This window comes from Malurus melanocephalus, unplaced genomic scaffold (assembly GCF_030028575.1).
Source record: "Malurus melanocephalus ecotype Western Australia unplaced genomic scaffold, MMel_1.1 scaffold_567, whole genome shotgun sequence".
Classification (NCBI taxonomy): domain Eukaryota; kingdom Metazoa; phylum Chordata; class Aves; order Passeriformes; family Maluridae; genus Malurus; species Malurus melanocephalus.
The window spans coordinates 112,382-131,428 of NW_026623799.1; the positions used below are offsets into that span (position 1 = coordinate 112,382).

At 55.7% G+C, this 19,047-nt stretch overlaps 1 protein-coding gene across 1 annotated transcript in view; it reads left to right on the top strand.

Annotated features, from left to right (window-relative positions):
- The first annotated feature begins 2,942 nt into the window (after positions 1-2,942).
- The window catches only part of LMNA (lamin A/C), a 23,646-nt gene continuing 7,541 nt past the window's right edge, over positions 2,943-19,047 (top strand). Inside the window, exons 1-2 of the mRNA XM_057382433.1 lie at positions 2,943-3,049; positions 4,817-5,338. Of these exons, the coding sequence (XP_057238416.1) occupies positions 4,989-5,338 (350 nt within the window). The 5' untranslated portion in view covers positions 2,943-3,049; positions 4,817-4,988. The remainder of the gene's footprint in view (positions 3,050-4,816; positions 5,339-19,047) is intronic.

Below are 19,047 nucleotides of genomic sequence, written 5' to 3' on the forward strand. Positions count from 1 at the left end.
TTCTAGTGAAATGGGATATTTCGAGCAGATGTTTGTGCGGTTGACTGACTCTATGGAAAATGGGCTGATCCTGCTCCATAGAAGGATCAGCAAAGCTGGAAAAGGGGCAGGAGGGCTCAGCAGCTCATCCCTGATCCCCCATGAATTTAACCCATGAATTGCAGAGCCAMCACAGCACCAGAACAGCTTTCTCTTTAAAGCCCTCCCCTTGTGGGAAGCCATGAGATGCATTTTCCATTGGGTCACCCCTTGCCACTTGGCAGCTCAACAGCAGCACCCAGACTCAGGGTTTTGGAGAGTCTGGAAGAGTTTGGAGCAGGCTGCACACCCCAGAGCACACTCCCCTCTGCCTGGCACTCTGGGTGTGCTTCTGTCTCTGCTACTGCACCCATGATCCCTGCACCCACAGGTCTTCTAGAGAAAGATTCACACACTGGATTATAGGGATGGTTTTTCTCCTGAAGGTGATGCCTGGAAATGTGGGAGGATGTGGATCTGCCCCAGCACCCRCAGACAGAGCTGCTCCCATCTTAAMATCCCCAGCAGAGCACAGRTGACTCGTTCCAATGTCCCCTGTGAGCCTGAGCCTGCAGAGCCTCATCTTCCCCTTTGGCCTGTCTGTCTGTCTGTCCATCTGCTCTGCCTGGCTGCTGGTCATGGGGCAGTTTGCTGGTGCTRGTTTGTCCTGGGTGGAGGCTTGGCAGCCACTCTCCTTCCCACTGCTGGATATCAGAACAGAACCACCAACRCTGCCCTGGCTGCCAGTCGCAGCTCCTCAATAAATACAACTGGTAAATCTATTAATTTTACAGCTCTAATTGATGTATTGCTGTAATTACCTTTTATAACAAGGCGATTAAACCCTATTAAAGATTATTAGCTAATTAAAACTCCTCCGTGCACACACCCCAACCCCCTTATGTGCACAGATTGTTGGATGGGGGAACTGGAAGCCCATTGCAGCTGGGTYTGAGGTCAGCATGATGCATGGCAGGATTTGATGGGTCAGGATGCTGGATGGGGAGATCRTGGAATCACAGCTTGGTTTGGATTGAAAGGGAACTTAAAGCTCATCTCATTCCACCCCCTGTCATGGGCAGGGACATCTTCCACTATCCCAGGTTGTTACAAGCCCTGTCCAGCCTGGCCTTGGACAATTCCAGGGATGGGACAGCCACAGCTGCTCACCTGTGCTGATGCCTCACCACACTCACTGGGAACAAATTCTTCCCAGCAGAAGAAATCTCATCTAAACCTTCTGTTTTTCAGTTTAAAGCCATTCACCCTTCTCCATGTCCCATTTCTGCCTGTTYCATCTCTGTCTCTTCATCCCTGGGCATGTCACTTAGCCAGGGACATAAAGGATGTGCTGCACACATCCAACCCAGAAACTTTCAGCTCTCTGGGATCTGATGGAAAAAATCTTTGAGGCTGGGATCTTCTCCTGGTAGTGAGGTGGGTAGGGGTGTAGGGCTAAGGATGCTCTGTCTTGTTGGCAAAGAAGAATGGGTTTTAAAGGGAAAACCCCCACTTGGAAATGGGGTGTGCCTGCCCTGGAAAGGAGGAATGGTCCTGTGCTGGGAGCAGGAGTGGGGGGAGTACATTGGCTGGGGAGGGAATTTGGGGGGGACCATGATGGCTCTGCACCTGCAAAAGCTCTGCAGTTTGGGAAGAGCCAGGGTCCTTGTGAAGAGCCTAAAAGAGCTGAAAAGCCACCAGAAGAGCCASCCAGGAGCAGTGCCTGGCCCCATGGCACATCCCCTTCCTGCGCCCCTCCATGCCAGGGAGGGGATCCCTGGAGTCGCAGCTCCTCTCAACGCTCCCAACCCCAGCTCCATCACTGCCCACAAGTCATTTGTACCACATTTATAGGCCCCAAAACTGGGCTTCTTTTGGAGCCTAAAGMGCTGGAAGGGCGTTGAAATTCCAGGGATGCAGCTGCTTTCTGCTTTTTGAGTCACGGAAGGAAGATTCAGCCTTTGCTGAGAGCCTCTCCTCAAGCCTCAGCCTCCTCCTCACCCCTCCATTACAACGTTCTGCACCCTGAGATCCCTCGGTGCCCGTGGAACCTGGAGAAATCCATGTTTGTGGCTGAAGCACAGAGCTGTGGAGCACAGCCTGTCCCTCCTGGCTCTTGTGGTTTGAATTAAACCCTCGTTCCTTGCGCAAGAGCCGGGTGCTCTTTGCCAGAGCCATGACCAGCTCGGGGCTGTGCTGGCAGTGAGCTCCCCATCCCCAGGTTGGGTTGGGATGTTCCTGTCCCTGGGGGCTGGTGGGAAAGCAGAGCAGCTATCTGTGTCCAGGGTGAGGGGCAGTGTGAGGGCAGGTTTTGTCTGGAGCAGCTCTGCAGAGGAGCTGGTCTGACCCTCCCTAAGGGCTCTTCAGGCTGTCAGCAACCCCTGGGGCTGCAGAGCCAGCAGGATCCCCCAGATCTTGTCCTGTCCTGCTCACCCAGCCCGAGAGAGCCCTCAGGTTTGATCCTCCGGGCAGGAGATTGAGCCGGGATCCCGCTCATGAGGAGCATGAGGAGCATGAGGAGCCAGGAGGTGCCAGGAGTGCCAGAGCAGCGACAGGCTGTGCCGGTGACCCTTAGCTGCGATTTCCAGCTATTGCCCAAGCTCGTCCCTTCCTCCCTTTACCCTTGATGCTGTTTCCCACATTAAGGCAAGGAAGTTTCAGCCCCGCAKTTCGTGTCCCTGGGATTGCTCTGGTCCATGTCCCCGCGGATGCTCCGGACCCTGGCAGGCACCTCCCGCTCAGGGAGCGCCCTCAGGCCAAACGGACGAATTCTTTCCCTCCCACACAAGGGTTACTTTTTAAACCAAAACAGAGCCGCGCAGTGGCGGGCGGCTCCGCTCGTCCCACAGTGCCCCGCGCTTTGGCAAACGCCACCGCACCGAGCGCCACCGCCACCGCACCGAGCGCCACCGGGACCCGCCTTCCGCAGCCGCGCTCGGCCCGGTGCCTTCGGGGGGCCGGGATTGCCATCCCTATCTGTTCCCTACCCCATGGCCGGGCCACATTGTCCCGCACGCTGTCGCCTGCCTTGGTGTGTGACACCCGCTGGGGTTCCCAGGGCGGCGGTGTCCCCSCTGCGCGCATGGGAGGAGGGAGGAAGGGTGTGGGGAAGGAAAAACAACCCGGGACAGGCAAAGAGGCAGGAAAGGGGGAATTTGGGACGGAACAAAGGGGTGCTGCAGGGATGGGTGGGGGTACAGTGACCCCTCGCCTACAGCGCTTGTGGCGGCTTCTCCATGCAGAGAGGGCTCTCCTGCGAGCCGGGGTGGGGAAGGGGGTGTAGCGAGGCCGGGGGGAGCAGAACGCACTCCAACCCCCTCCCCACCCCGTCCCCGTGGCAGTGCCAGGAGGGCTGTGCCCAGCTGCCCCCCCTTTTCCCCCTCCTTTCCCCTCCTTTCCCCCCCTTTCCCCGCTTTCCCCTCCCGTCTCTGACGTGGCGCCGGGGCAGATTCCCGGCACGGAACTATTACTTTTTGAAAGTTTGACCCTGGATAATTGCCGGGGTCCCTTCTCTACCCTGCTACCGTGCTCGGCAGGCGGGACGGAGCGGCTGCCAGCGGGTTAATTAATCATTGACGGAGGGGAAGCACACGCGTGTGTCCTGTGTGTGTGCTCCGTGTGTTTTGCGTGTGTTGCTCCGTTGCTGTGTGAGTCATTCTCAGCCTGCCTGGGCCTCCGCCGCGCTCCCTGAGCTGGGAAGCAAATTGAGCTTGGATTGCAGGAGGAGCCGCGGCTCGGGAGGCGGCTCGGCTTGGCTGTGCCCTTGACCTTGGACCCCTCTGTTCTCAGGGAATGCTTGGGGGAGGTTGTGCTTTGGGGTGCTCCGGCGCTCTCGCCTGCGTTCCCAGACGCTGCCTTTCCAGCTTTCCTTGCCGCAGAGCCCAGCTTTYCAAGCAGGAGCTCTCAAGGAGGAAGCTGGAGCCCCTAGAGCCCCCGCCCACCTTTCATTTCTAGGGTAAAAGGGTTGCTTTTCCATTCCTATTRTAATTTTATTCCCATTTCTCGCRCACGGGAGGGYTTGGMTCTGCAGCACAASGTGGGGAGGGGGATGAAGTGCARGGAGGGGACAACCCCGTTTGTGGTAGTTCTGGGGGTGTCTGGGAGCATTTGGCAGATCTGGAAATCCCGAGCTGCTGGCATCACTTCGGGGGAGACAGAACATCTACACGTGCTGGGAGGACGGGGAATCACCCCTGCTGGGAGCTGGAGATACTGGAAGGGTGGTTGAGTGGCACTAGGAGGGGCTGGAAGTGAGAGGTGGGAGATCAGGAAACAGCTGGTGCAAGGAATGGGGGTGGGGGCTCAGAATTTGGGGAGTTACGAAGCTGTCACTGGGAAGAGCTGGAAAAGGGGACAATCAGTGCTGAGAGAATTTGTCAAAGCTAGTGGAGAGGTGGGCAGGTCGGTGGGGGCTTTCTTTAGTGCCCCAGAGCTCTGTGTTTGGGATGCCTCAGRATCCAGGGGAACCCAGAACAGGGTGTTTTGGGTGACCTGGAACTGTATTTGGGTCCCCAGAGTTTCGGGTACCCCTGTGACTCCTGCACTCAGGGTGTGCCAGGGATGCTGCCTGTCCTGTCCTGGGGGTGCCTGGCTACACCCCATTACKGCAGCCTCTTTCAGGGTGCACTTTCCCCTGGCCAAGTCTGCARTCCATCCTCTGTCGGGGGAATCGCCCTAGAAAAGGGTGTGGGAGGGGGTGCCCCCGGACTGTGCCCCCAGAGACGCCTCTTTACCCGGGGATGCTTTCCCAAGTTTTCCCAAGGAAGGGCTGGGACTGATGCGAGTTGTCTCCACCCAGGTTTTGGATAACTCCACCCGCCGCCGCCTCTCAGCTCCTCCTCTCAGTGAGCAGCCCGGCTGGGATATAAGCAAGTCACTCAGGCAACAGGAGCTGCCGCGACAGCTGGGCGGGTGGCGTGGGACATCGCGCCGTGACCTGTGCCGTGTCCTTCGCCTCGACGCCGGACCCCATGGCGACGCCTTCGCAGAAAAGGAGCACCCGCGGTGGGGCTTCGGGGACCCCCTTGTCCCCGACCCGGATCACCCGGCTGCAGGAGAAGGAGGACCTGCAGGAGCTCAATGACCGCTTGGCCGTGTACATCGACAAGGTGCGCTCGCTGGAGCTGGAGAACGCCGGCCTGCGGCTCCGCATCACCGAGTCCGAGGAGGTGGTGAGCCGCGAGGTGTCGGGCATCAAGGCTGCCTACGAGTCGGAGCTGGCGGACGCCCGCAAGACCTTGGATTCGGTGGCCAAGGAGAGAGCCCGGCTGCAGCTGGAGCTCAGCAAAGTCCGGGAGGAGCACAAGGAGCTGAAAGCCCGGTGAGTGCCCTGGGGATGGCGGGGACCGCAGCGGGACGGGTGCTGTCGTCATGCTTGGCAGRGAGCCGGGAGGGAGGAAGGAGCGACCTGGAGGAGGCAGGGAGAGGAAAAATCCGTGGCCTGGCCGGGACAGGAGTGTCTGTGGTGGGGAGCGAGTGAGGACAGGAGTTCTCTCGTCATTCCCGCTCTCCCTCCAAGCGCCATCTTTGGCCGGGATGCCCTTGGAGCGGGGATTTGGGAGCAGGGCTGGGGATTTTTGGGGCTGGGGCTGAGCAGACATGCCCTGGGCCCCCAGAAGGGTCCGTGTTACGCGGGGCGCAAGCGCCGGGCTGGCGGCCCTCTGCCTTCGTCATTCTGGAGCTATTCCTAAACACGCTCCGGCACAGCCTGGGAAGCCGTGCCAGCCAGCTGGCTCTGTCCTGCCCACAGATCTCGCCTGCTCGTCCTATTTTCCTTTGCTGTCTTTGGCACCGGCTAAAGAACCTGCTCCAGGTTTTGTTTGTCTTAACTCTCCCTGTGCCGAGCTGCTCCCACTCTGTGGGGTCCCTGGCTTTTGGGGAAGCGCTGTGCGGGCAGYACCCGTGTCCCCCTCCCACCAGCTGTCACTGGGTGATGTGCTCCCAGCCCTCATGGAAGCTCGAATTCCTCCTCGCTTCCCCTTGGGTTCATTTCCTTCCCTCCCTGCAATCAGAAATGCCCCCCTCGTGGACCCCTCCCTGCTGCCACTGGGCACTTGTGCCCTCCTTTCCTCAGGGCTGTCACCAGCATAGGTCCCGTGAGGATGCGGCTTCCTGGGGACACGAGGCTCCCTGGCCAATGTCACTGCTGGCCAGGCAGGGGCTGGCACTGGGCTTCCCCCGGGCTCTGCCAGCCCGTGCCGCTTCGGGACGTGTTCCTGTAACACTCGCTTCCCCGAATCGCGCTCCACGGGAGGAGCGAGCGGATCCCTTTCCGTCATCGGCTTTGGCTCGCAGCCGGGTCCGGGCTGGGCAGTGGCGGGACAGCCCCCTCTTCCTCCCTCTGATCTTTCGCCCCTTATTCTAGACGCCTGGTTTTGAGCCTGTACCAAATGAGGCTAAAATTAACTTCCTTGGTCAATGCCATAAATATTCTACCTGGGGGGGTTATAGCGGGGGGAATGTGCTGCCTGTTACAGCTGTCTCCSAAAGCCGTGTGCGGTTATATTTAGCTTTCTATTTCCCGTGCGCTGCTGCAGCTCCCTCCTCGGACAAGGCGGCTTTGCTGCTCGCCAAACCCCTGCTCTCGGATCCCGAGGATCCGGACGCTGGTGAGAGGAGGAGTGGAGCTGTCTAAAAGCTTTGTGTGCCTTATGCAAACCCAGAACTATCTTGGCCGCGATCTTTCGAGGGCTGGAAAAAATGCCCGGCCCGCAGCCGTGGCTGGGAGGGGAGCTGGGAGCTGGCTGCGCTGCGGAGCTGGCCGTGCGGAAAATGGATGTGGAATTTTCCCTGCGATGGGCTGCGCTCCGGGAGCTTTCTGTGCTTGTTCCCGAACGTTGACACATCCCCTGAAAAAGTGCTGTGACTCTCGGGGGTTCCCAAACAGCAGCTTCTTGTCAGGAGATGGGTTTCGGCGGGTTTTGGAGAGCGGTGGGTGCGCGGGGCTCTGGGGGATCGGGGAGTTTCCGTGTTGAGTCATCACTGAGTCACGGTCTCACGAAAGAGCGGAGATGCGGGGGAAGCCGGAGCTGTTCATTCCTGCCTCTGGCGCGTCCCCTGTTCCTAGGGCGCGGTATCAGGGCTGCTCTCCAGCCCCCAAAACCCTCACAAGGGGGCTGCAGCTCGTTGTGTGTGCCCGGGGACCCGCTCGGTGTGGCAGGGCCGCTCAGACAGGAGCGCGGGCGGCTGCTGAGCTGCGATGCTGCTCCTTGGGCTCAGTTTSATTCGGTGTCCCGAATGTTTCGGGGATGAGGGAATAGCAGCCACGAGCCCCACCCTGCAGAGGGCTCAGAGCTGTTGGGACGATCAGGAAGGAGCCGTTCGGACGCTGTTCTGCTCCCYGCCGGGGATGTGCCCGCTCTGCCGGCTTTCCCCACCCACCCTGAGCCTTTGGGTCAGCACCTAGGCTGGAGCCACCTCACTGTCCTTGCCACAGTGACAGTTTGGCTAATGAGTAACTAACTGGCAGCCCTCTGCACGCCTSGCTGTGCCCGTCAGGCCTGGGGAAGTGCCGGGTATCTCCCGCGGGGCAGGCGCCCGGGGGCCGCGTTATCAGCGCCCGCAGCATCGCCRCTGCCCGGACCAGGGGTTGTCTCACCAGCACAGAGGGAGGGTGGGGGGCCGGGGTGCCAGGGCATGATGTGGGTGGATGGGACATGGTMCCGGGTGCTGGGTGCTCTGTCTGGGGTGGGGAAAAAAGGTGCTGACTGAGGGGGACAGGGTGTGCCGACAGGAGACCAGTCTAACCAGTACCGASGCACGAGTGGAGGAGGGTCTGGGCAGAGCTGGGGTGAGAGTGCAGGCGGCTGTGTGCCCTCTGCCTCCTGCCACCCCTCGTCCCTTTGGGCTGGATCTGCTTCCAGGGGTGATCCAGGAGAGGTTTCCCAAAGTGTTCACCCAAAGTGAACACCCAAAGTGTTCAGGGGACACTCAGCCCTGTGCACTCACTTTGCACGGGGACACTCAGCCCTGTGCAGCCTGCACTGGTTGTGCCCTGTGACAAGGGACCCTTCTGGGCAGTCCTGACTGTCCCAGTGCCACACGTGTCCCCATTGCTCCTCTGGCAGTGCTGGAGCCACGCTTGAGGCAAAGGAGAGGGTGCGGTGACGGTGGCTGGTGACTCAGGAGTGCTGGCARCACCGGCATCATCCCCTCCCAGGCCACAGGGAGAGATAGCATTAGTCTGAAATGCTGAAACGCCCCTGTCCCTGCTGTCCTCGAGCTCCTGTCCCTGTTTTTAGAGGACACCTGCTCTCCAGCATGGCACCAGAGCTGSAGAGATGCTCTGCCTGGTCCCTTGGACACCTTCCAAGGGAGAAACCCCTGAGGAATTCAGTGCCCACTCCATGGGCAGGGAGTGGCTGTGCTGTGGCCATGTGGTGGCCATGCAGTGKCCAGCTCCCTTCTCCAAGACAGGAACCAGTCCTCATTAGAACCACGGCAGATGAGCGATGCCTTCCTGAATTGCAGCYCCTAACTGGATTAAGCCAGTGCCTTGGCAGCGCCTCTTCCTCCCGGGGCCCAGATCTCATCCCTGGCCCTAATGAGGACAAATCTCCTATTTCCCAAACGTTGTTGGGGAGAGAGAAAGCRCAGCCGAGGGTAGAGCAGCAGAGGCAGCAGTGGGGTGCCAGGAGATGAACCCCACAACCCTTCCCCAGCCCAGCGGGGTTTTRCCCCATGCTTTGTTCAGCAATGTCCCTGCTCCAGGCAGGAGCAGGTAAATGAAACCCATTTAGCTGAAAAAAAGGGGAGGAAAAAGAGTTAARGCTCATTGCCACCGTGAGGCCAGGCGCTTGCCTCGGCAGCGATGAGCCTGGAACATTTTGCGTGGGGTGAAACCTCAGGCTCCGGGGCTGTTCCCCCGTCTGCCTCCTGGAATCTCTGCCAGGGAGGGAATGCTTTGGCTGGGAGGAGGCTTTGCCCTTTCCTAGCAAACAAAGAGCAGCTTGTGCAGCTGGGGAATACTTTGGGGGAGCTGGAGACACAGAGCCAGGCTGGTTCAGCCCCCCGTGACTCTCTGGGACCCTCTTGTACACACCASCCTGCCTCGTGGTCTCGTTGGTTCTCCCTTGGAAGAACACAAAAACCATTTCCATCTGCAGCCAGCCCTGCTGGCACGCCACGGGGCTGGAGGGCTCCGTGGCAAAACGTGTCTTCGAGGTGAAGGTTTTCATTAGCTGTTCCCAGTGGGGAGGAATTCTCGCCTGTGCAAACATGCAGCCACTCTTTTTTCCAAGAAAAATCGTGGCAGAGAAACATGCTCCAGCACTTTTGGTTTGCGACCTTGCTCCCACTGCTGTGTTTGCCAGTGTCTTCTGTTCCCCAGGGGTGAGGGGAGTGAGAGGAAATCCTGTTGCCTTATATATTTTGATGACGAKGGGATCCACCCTGGTAAATTAAGGCCCTTATCTTTGGATCTGGGGATTTATGAGAAGCGATTGCAGAGAGAATCAGAGCTTGGTGTGGGAAGGGATCCATCCCTGACAGCCCATCCCAGCCTGTCCCGGTCCCASATGCTGTCACAAGTGTTTTTGAGCCCAACACGTGTCACTTCACATGTCTGAATCCCCTCAAGCTCCAGAGCCCAGAGGATGGGGAGTCGTTCCCTGTGTGCTTAGGGAGGGTGRCACAGCCAGGGTTGGACATTTGGGGCGGCTGCCAGCTCTGTGTCTGCTGAATTTGTGCCCTTTGGGAGCTGTAATTTCCTTTTTGTGCTGCTGGCAACCAGGAAAAGAGGAAGCCAGCAGAGTTCTACCTCTGGTCCYGGCCAAAATGAGGACTGGCATGGAGGATTCCCCAGGAAGTGTCAGCCCAGTGGGTTKGGGATGAGCTGGGAATCACCTTCTGCTGTCCCACCCCTGGCTGCAATACCTGTTTCGCCATCTGGCTCTTTGTGAGGCTGTTTGCTGAGCCTGTTCCTCTGTGACCAGCTCAGCACGGTCCCAAACAGCTGAGGCTGGTACCGTGTAAAACCCGTTTCTGTCCACAGCAGCTGCCTCTGCTCCCTTCCCCTCCCTGCCCAGAGCTGAATATCCCCAGTGTGAAGCTGAACAACTGTGGGGGGCTGCTGTAGSCCCCCAGCCCCACCTGGTGCAGTGGCAGCTGCAGCCCTGACACACTGCAGGGACATCTGTGTGACAGCCAGGCTGTCTGCCACCCTGTCCTYCCAGGGGTAGGGCAACCACAGCTTCTCCCCCTCACAGGGAAGCTTCTTCCTAGTACCTCACTTTAAAGCCATCTGCTTTGCCCCGTCACTCCACGTCTTTGATAAAAGTATAATAAAATATTTGCATATGTCCTTGTCCTCGTATGTGAATGGTGTCACAGCGTGGCCCTGAACCGTGGTGTGATCCGGGGTGTTGTGGGTGTTGGGGAAAGCCAAAGGGTGTGGAAGTTGGTTAATGAAGTGCATTGAACTCAGCCCACAGAGATACCACAAAACCCAGCTGGGGTTGGGACACCTCCGCTCCTGGCAAGGCTGAGTCAACATTTCACCTTCTCCATCATAAACCGGTTACCTTTACCCAGCCAAGGTGAAGGTGCCCTTGGTTTGTGGTGTCCTCCGAACTGCAGCCACTGCCCTATTTCTGCCTCCTGTGGTTAGCAGAGCTAGGAGTTGCAACAGCAGCAGGGACAAAGTTCCCCAATACGGGGGGACAAGGTGGGTGCTGCCCTGTCTGTGCCGTACCTTCCTTAATTACGGGGTTGCACCACTGCAGGCGTTGGTGCTGTGTCCCTGTGGAGAGCTGGTGGAGCCAGAGTAGGAGCAAACACGGGCTCTCCTGAAGCTGTTGCATTCTTGTGTCGGGGCTGTGAGTGGCTCAGAAGCACCTCTGAGCTTCTGATAGAGGTCTCTCTCCTCCCTCTTGCAACAAAAACCATCTCCCACCACTGGTTCTGGCTGCTGCTGCTTTCCACGCCCGCGTCCTCCAGTCCAGTGCAGCTGGACTGACTGSGCACAGCTCGGCGTCTCTGAGTCGCAGTGCTCAAGTGGAGCTCAGAACTTGTTGGATTTTTTTATTTACTGACAGCTTAAGGATTCTGTTTCTCCCTTAAAACCCCATCTCTGGCTCGTGTGAGCCCAAACAAACATCCAAGCTCTTGCTTGGGTGGGTTTCAGAGGGGTGGGAGTYCAAAGGGAACTTGTCCCCAGCACCCGTGGGCACAGCTCGGCATCTCTGAGTCGCAGTGCTCAAGTGGAGCTCAAAACTTTCCAGTTGTTGGATTTTTTTTATTTACTGACAGCTTAAGGATTCTSTTTCTCYCTTAAAACCCCTTCCCTGGCCCAAACAAACATCCAAGCTCTTGCTTGGGTGGGTTTCAGAGGGGTGGGACCCCAAAGGGAACTTGTCCCCAGCACCCGTGAGCGCTGAGGGGTGGCCCCAATGCAGCTCCCAGTCCCCTCTCATGGTGTGTCCTGGCTGTGGAAAGGCTCTGGATCAGCCCTGGCAGAGCAGGGGATGAGTCAGGCTCAGCCTCGTGTCTCGGATCTGCACAGGGTGCGGCACGGCAGGGCTGCGCTTCAGGGCCCCCCGCCAGTCACGCTCTGCCCCTTCCTTCCTGGCGTGAGGGCAGATAACCCTCTCCCCGCTCCCTGGCACCATCCACGGGCTGTGAGGATGCTCCCCTGCGGGCACCAGGCAGYGCTGGGAGAAATGAGGGGAGTTTGCCAAGCTGAGCCTTTGTGCTGTGTGTCTTCTTTTGGGGAAGAGGAGCACTGAGGAGAGCAGCCTTGCCCCTGGGCATCGTGCTTTGCTGTCTGGGCAGCTGACAGGCCCCCATTTCAGGGCAGAAATGCTTCTTTGACCCAGCCATTCCAGTGCAAAAATCCACCAGGCTGGGATTTACCTGGTGGTGAGTGCGGTGCGGGCACACCAGGGAGGCTCTGGGGAGGCTGGAACGTGTCAAGGTGGTCCTGTTCACAGGCAGCTCTGTGCAATTTGGGGCTGAACTGTGCTTTTTAGGGATGCCAAATGTGCAGTCCTCACAGCGGGGAAGTGATGATTTCCTACCCATGTGCCAGGCAGGTTTGGGCTCTGTGCACGCTGGCACAGGGAAAGCGGGCAGAGGTGCGCTGGCATCTCCGCACATGGCACACAGCACGGCAAAACACAGGCATTCCCTTGGTCACTGCTCATCCCTGCGCTGAGCTGCGCTTTCCCTTTGGCATYCTGTCCGTGCCCATCCCCACAGCCGCCCCGAGAGCAGCCGGAGCTGCCGGCGGTGACTCAGGAACGGCGTCGGAGCGCGCAAACAGGCGCAGCCCGCGCCGCACGCAAACAGACCTTGTGGCAGTGTAAACACCTCGTCTGCTTTATCTGCGCTGCCGGGGCCGGGAGAGCAAACCCTTTTGTTCCCAGGAATATCTGCGGCATCTGGATCCAACAATCCTCCGCTTTGTTTCTTAAGCAAATGTTGCTGGCCGGAAGCTTTGCATAGCCAGTTTGTGAAAAATGGGGTGAGCTGCTGCTGCTGCAGCAAAAAAAAAGGAGGCCTTGAACCCGTTCCCTGTTTTGGCTCCTTTCTGCCTTGTCCCACCTTGCACAGGGACCCTGTTCCTTGCAGCAGGTACAGAGCGACCTCCTCATCCCTTCTCACCAGCCCTTTGTGCTCAGRGACTGCAGAGGAGCAGAGGAAAAGGGAGCAATAACCATTTCTGCACAGTTCCAGTGTGTTTCCTCACTCCTGGGGCTGGGATGGCATCCCTGCTCCTTCTCCACGCTCCACATCCTGGTGGTGTTGCCAAAACACGAGTTTACGGCCGTTATTTCCCCAGTGCTCCCAGTCCCAAAGACGTGACTAATCCCAGTGACTCAGCTCCCTGTTTTTAACTCCATTTGCAATCCCACCATGCCCAATCTCCCAGGGAAACACCGGGAATCTCTGCTTTGTCTTCATCCTTTGAGGTGGCGGTTTATGGGGTTTATTTCTCGTTCATCCGGGGAAGGATGTGCTGAAGTGAATGGAATGTTCTGGGGTTTCCATGAAGGTGCAGTGCTCGGAGCTGTTCTAGGTGGAAAAAAAAAACCAAAAAAAAAACCCAAAGCCACAACTTTCCCATTAAGTTTTAACCCAGTTATTCAAAAACTGGCTTTAGCTGTGTCTGAGTGAGATAGTCAAGGCTGGGCAAAACTCCTTAAATTTCATCCAGTCCAAAACTTAATTGTTAATTTGTCATTACATTACATTACATTACATATAATTTAACTTGTTACCATGGTGAGTGTTCAGAGCAGTGCCATGAAGACTTGGAATTTCCTTTTTCCCTCCTCTTCCCAAAGGCATTGGCAACACTGCAAATTGTTAGTAAATTCTGGATGGGGAAAATAAGCTGACAGCCCCCTCAAGCACATGGTGGGATTTTTGGGGCTGTCCTGTGCAGGAGTTGGAATCAATGATCCTTGTGGGTCCCTTCCAACTCAGGATATTCCATGATCTCAAAGCTTTTTTTCTTGTATCTCTCCTCCTGAAACYTTGCCATCAGAAGGTGGAATTGAGCAGTGTGGAAAGTAGTTTGTTGACATATTTGACTTGTGCTTAAAAAATTCTCTTTCCAGTGCAATTCCAAGCTTTTTTTAGCAAGTTTCTTTTTTCCTRAGAAAGGGTGTTATTGCTTTAATCTATATTTAGGATGGTTCAATTCCAGGCCATCGAGTATCTTTTAGATAACCCAATTCAAGATTCCATGGAAAGCTAAGAAAATGCAGGCTGGCTTGTTTGAAAAGGATGAGTTTGGGTTGTGCCCAGCCTTTGCTGTGAGTGGGGATTGTCCAGTGATTGGGGTGTTCTGAGCAGTTGATTTATTTTATATATATTAAAAATATACATTTTAATATTTTTAATATATAAAACATTTATTGTATACATATAAAATATTGTATACATATAAATACATATTGTATACATATAAATATATAAAATATTTATTATATATAGAAATAGATTTTATTTATTTATTATATGTAATATGTATTCTGAGCAGTTCTGATTTATAAAGAGACAGAATCCCATAAGAGTTCAGGTTAGAAAAGCCCTCCAAGGTCATCGAGTCCAACTGTTCCTCCAGCCCTGCCAAGGCCACCACTAAGCCCTGTCCCCAAATGCCACATCTACRTGTCTGTTAAATCTCTCCAGRAATGGCACCTCCACTCCTGTTGAAATTTTTGGTGACTTTTTTCAGTGGAAAATTAAGTTTTTTCAGGCACAAGCTGCCCTCCCTCTGGAAACCCCAAGCTAAGGACCTGCACAGACACCAGCCAGGTTTTCCCAGTGCCATGCAGACAACTCCCAAAATCTTCAGGAGCAGCTGTGGCAACCAACCTGGGGCTGGGCCAGGTTTGCAAAATCGAGTTTCAACTGGTAGCACTTTGCATGTCACCCCAGCCTGGAGGCTTTTTCCAGGTAATGGARAATGGGGTTTGGTGGTGAAGGGATCCCAACAGGGAAATCCTGACCTCATTTTGCTCAGCCACAAACAGTGCTGGGGACTCCAGTGGCTGCTTCTCTTTGTGATTTGCATCCTCTTTGCATCTGTCCCCTGGAGCCTGCTGCACCCTGGAAAAGCTGCAGGCAGCTGGGAAAAGAAATTCCATGGGTAAACAGGGAGCAGATGGGGTCCCACAGGTGACAGGGGTSTCCCAGGCAGCCAGAGTGTTGGGATGTGGAGTGTTGTGATGCTCCAAGCTGGGGCACTTGTCCATGGAGGATAAATCTATTCCTGGTAYAAACCTCCCCCAAAAACACAACGCAGGCTGTGGAAAACCAAATCCTTCCCRTTCTCCCAATGACTCCCACATGGCACAAAGGCAAAACCCCCTTTTCCAGCACTGAAACCCCTCCATATCCACRGACTGTCCTGTTACTATGGGGGACTCAACCCAAACAATCGTCACTTGGTGATTTAGGATTTCCACTGGGAGCTGCTGGGATGAATCACCMGCTGGCGTGACAGCCCGGACAGGGAGTGAGCGACACTGGGGCTCCCCAGCCAGCACCGAGCTGTAACATTGTTCATCCCAAACAATTGATASTCTATTTATTCAAGGAAATGTGCTCGGAGCTCTTGAGCAGCGTTGGTCCAGGCTGCAACCGCCTGCATCAGTGGATTGTGGTGACAGGGGAGGCTGAAGGGTGACAAATCGTAGCTCTGGAGAACCCAGGAGGAGAAAATCTCCTTCGAGCCTTCAGAGGGGAAGGTGTGGCTGATTCCTGGAGATATCAGTGTGGTCAGGTTCCATCACACTCGAGTTTGTGTGTGCCCACAGCTCCCAACTGTGTTCCTGGTGATGGGAGTTGTGGAGGGACAGGAACATCTTGGATTTGGGGAATCCTAGGCTGGGGGTTCCATTTGCATCCCCATGAAAGGTTTTTTTTCCTCCTTCCAAATGCATTTTAAGCATGCAAGGAAACTCCAGATCCCAATTCCTGGTGATGGGAGTTGTGGAGGGACAGGAACATCTTGGATTTGGGGAATCCTAGGCTGGGGGTTCCGTTTGCATCCCCATGAAAGGATTTTTCCTCATTCCAAATGAAGAAGTGGTTTTCGTTCATTTTAAGCATGCAAGGGAAACTCCAAATCCCAGTTCCTGGTGATGGGAGTTGTGGAGGGACAGGAAAATCTTGGTTTTGGGGAATCCTCTCCTGGGGGTTCTGTTTGCATCCCCATGAAAGGTTTTTTTCCTCCTTCCAAATGAAGCAGTGGTTTTGGTTCATTTTAAGCATGCAAGGAAACTCCAAATCCCAATTCCTGGTGATGGGAGTTATGGAGGGACAGGAACATCTTGGATTTGGGGAATCCTAGGCTGGGGGTTCYRTTTGCATCCCCATKMAAGKTTTTTTWYCTCMTTCCAAAYRAAGCAGTGGTTTTGGTTCATTTTAAGCATGCAAGGAAACTCCAAATCCCAATTCCTGGTGATGGGAGTTATGGAGGGACAGGAACATCTTGGATTTGGGGAATCCTTTGCTGGGGGTTCCATTTTCATCCCCATGAAAGGTTTTTTCCTCATTCCAAATGAAGAAGTGGTTTTGGTTCATTTTAAGCATCCAAGGAAACTCCAGATCCCAATTCTTGGTGATGGGAGTTGTGGAGGGACAGGAATATCTTGGATTTAGGGAATCCTAGGCTGGGGGTTCCATTTTCATCCCCATTAAAGTTTTTTTTTCCTCCTTCCAAACGAAGCAGTGGTTCTGGTTCATTTTAAACATGCAAAAAAACGCCAGATCCCAATTCCAGAGGGGGAAATCCAGCTCTTGGGAGATGCCAATGAGCTGTTTTTGCTCTGCTGGGGCCACGCAGAGCTGGACATGCCCTCAKCCCTATGGATGAGCATGCCAGGAGTGTGTGGCAGGGCTGGCACCAACCCTGGCACCAGGAAAGGTCTCAGGTACCACTGATGCCAGCAAAATGAAGCTGTTTCCGTGCATCCACGTGCAGAGCTGCCTTTGGCAGGGCTCTGGTGCCCAACAGGATGCCGGCTCCGTGCAGATGTTGTCCCCTCTATACATCACGCTGGCTATTTCCAGCTCCCCTGCTAGGAGACCAGCCCGTGTTTATCCTGGTGATTTGGCAGAGCTGCTGCGGCACRGATGAGTCAGAAAGCTGGGAGAAGCTGCTTTGCCACATTCCCATTGCCCCACTGCAGAGGTTTTCCAGGCCCGCCTCTCCTCATGGTGTCCCTGCTGCTTGTCCTGTGGGGCCCTGCTCCCTGGGATGGGGGGACCATTCTGGATGGAGAAAGAGTTCCCTATCCCAGAAAGGCCTGGGATGGGACAGCGAGCCCTGGGATGGGGCAGTGAGCACTGGGATGGGGCAGTGAGAACTGGGATGGGGCAGTGAAAACTGGGATAGGGGAGCAATCCCTGGGATGGGGCAGTGAAAACTGGGATAGGGGAGCAATCCCTGGGATGGGGCAGTGAAAACTGGGATAGGGGAGCAATCCCTGGGATGGGGCAGTGAAAACTGGGATAGGGGAGCAATCCCTGGGATGGGGCAGTGAGAACTGGGATGGGGCAGTGAGAATTGGGATGGGACAGTGAGAACTGGGATGGGGCAGCAAGAACGGGATGGGGCAGCAATCCCTGGGATGGGGCACAGATCCCTGGGACACCTCTGGTGATCCTGGGACAGATCCCTGGCACTGGAGGCAGTGCCACAGAGAGCAAGCAGCCTGCCCAAGATGGGGCAGAGAAGGTTTTCTGGGTCCTCCCAGTAATCAGAGGCCTCCATGGCACACACTGCCATTCCTGCCTCGGGTTCCCAAGCTGTAAACATGCCAAAGCCTTTTCTGGGGTAACATTTTCTGGGGTAACATTCTCAGCCTGTGTGGCCGGGAGCAGGCAGATGTGGCCCCTGGCAGCCAGGTGGGACTGAGACCTGCAGTCCTGGGGAATTTGCAGATGTGCACAAAGATTTATGGATGGGGCAGGAGCCAGCGAGTTCTGTGAGTTGGCACCTTCTCTGGGGTGGGGCAGTTGTGATTTGGAGGCAGGGAAGGAGGGGAACACCCACGCCTCCACCACCTCCATCCCACTCATTTATCCTCTTCCAGCATATGAAACCCRGCGCTGCCCAAGCTTCAGGAACACTTGTGGGCTTTAATAGTGGAGGGGGAAACCAAAGGGTGTTTCCTAAAAATGCATGGAGTGGGCTCTGGCGCCTCAGAGAGGGTTGGAATCTTTCCAGCAGCCTGGTGGGCTCGTGCCTGAAGCTGTTCCGACGAGTTCTGATCACTCTGTCCTGTCTTGACTTTTCCAGAGGGAGAGCCCAGACCTGCCAGGTTTCCTGGCTGGGATTTTGGGGCAGAGTTGAGGGGGAACAGTAGCAGATGCTGCTCTGCAGGGCTGTGCCTGAGCCCTCTCTGAATCCATTGCGTCGACTTCGTCTGTCTGTGCTGAGCGCAGCCAGAGCAGATCCAACTTTCCATTAACATTTGGATTTTCTGGCAGCTCAACTGCAATTTTCAATCTTTTTTTTTTTTTTTCCTTCTTCCTGCTTTTAAAAGCTAAAAATAAAATGTCTTGAGGCCCCCTTTCCCTCCATCTTTTCTCTTGAGACATTCGTTTCTCGTGGATTTGATGCCTCTGTTGTTGTTCCTCCTCTTGGATTGTTTTTACTCATGGGTCTCCCAGCACAGGGGATCAAATCCTGTGGGATGAGTGAGTCTCTGCCTCCCTTTTCACTGGGGGATTCAGGATCTTGTCAGCTCTAGCAGGCAGGATGGAGAGGCCAGGGAAATCCTCTGGGGAGGAGGAGGAGGAAGGTCCAGCTTCATCCTCCCCTCCAGGGAACTGGGAGCGACGCAGCTGCCATGGAAGTTTTTATTTTTAGCTCAGTGCCAGCTGGAGCCTGGGAGGCTTCYGGGGAATAAAAACAGGACCTGAGGGCAGGAGAAGGGAAAACTCAAACCTTGTCTGGGCTGGAGCAGAGATCAACAGGGCTGGTGTGAAGCAGAGAGCCAGAGAGGATTCACCCGTGTGCTGTCACCTTCTCCAGAGGTGTCACCCACGTTCGGGGCCAGGGTGTGTTTGGAATGAACGTGGCTCAGGTGCTCAGGTCCTGGGGAGCTGAATTCTGCAAACCACTGGAGCAGAGGAACAGGAGGGTTTTGGTCTCACCCCTCTCCCTCCGGCAGAACCACCCCAAGGCTGGTGAGCTCCCAGTTTCTGCCTCTGCTCCTCCTGGTGGAACTCAGAGTTGAGCACAGGAGGCTTCTAAGGAAAAGGGTTTTGTCCTTGATCATCTGAGATTTACCCTGGGGCTTTCCAGGCACCGATGCCCAGAGCCCTGGGTCCCTCCMGGCCCTGCAGAGGGTGGCTATCAGCATTTTCCCCTCCTTTTTTTCACTTATCAATGGAACTGAAAGAACCAGAGGATCCAGGATGTGCCAGAGCCCCATCCTGAAGAGMCAGAGACCTCAAACCCCCACAGCCAACGTGGGGAGCAAAGAGCAGCAGCAAATCTTCAGTAGTCACAGGGCAATTCACTCCATCGGGAGGGACATCGGGTGGCCACGCTGGCTGCGGGGATGA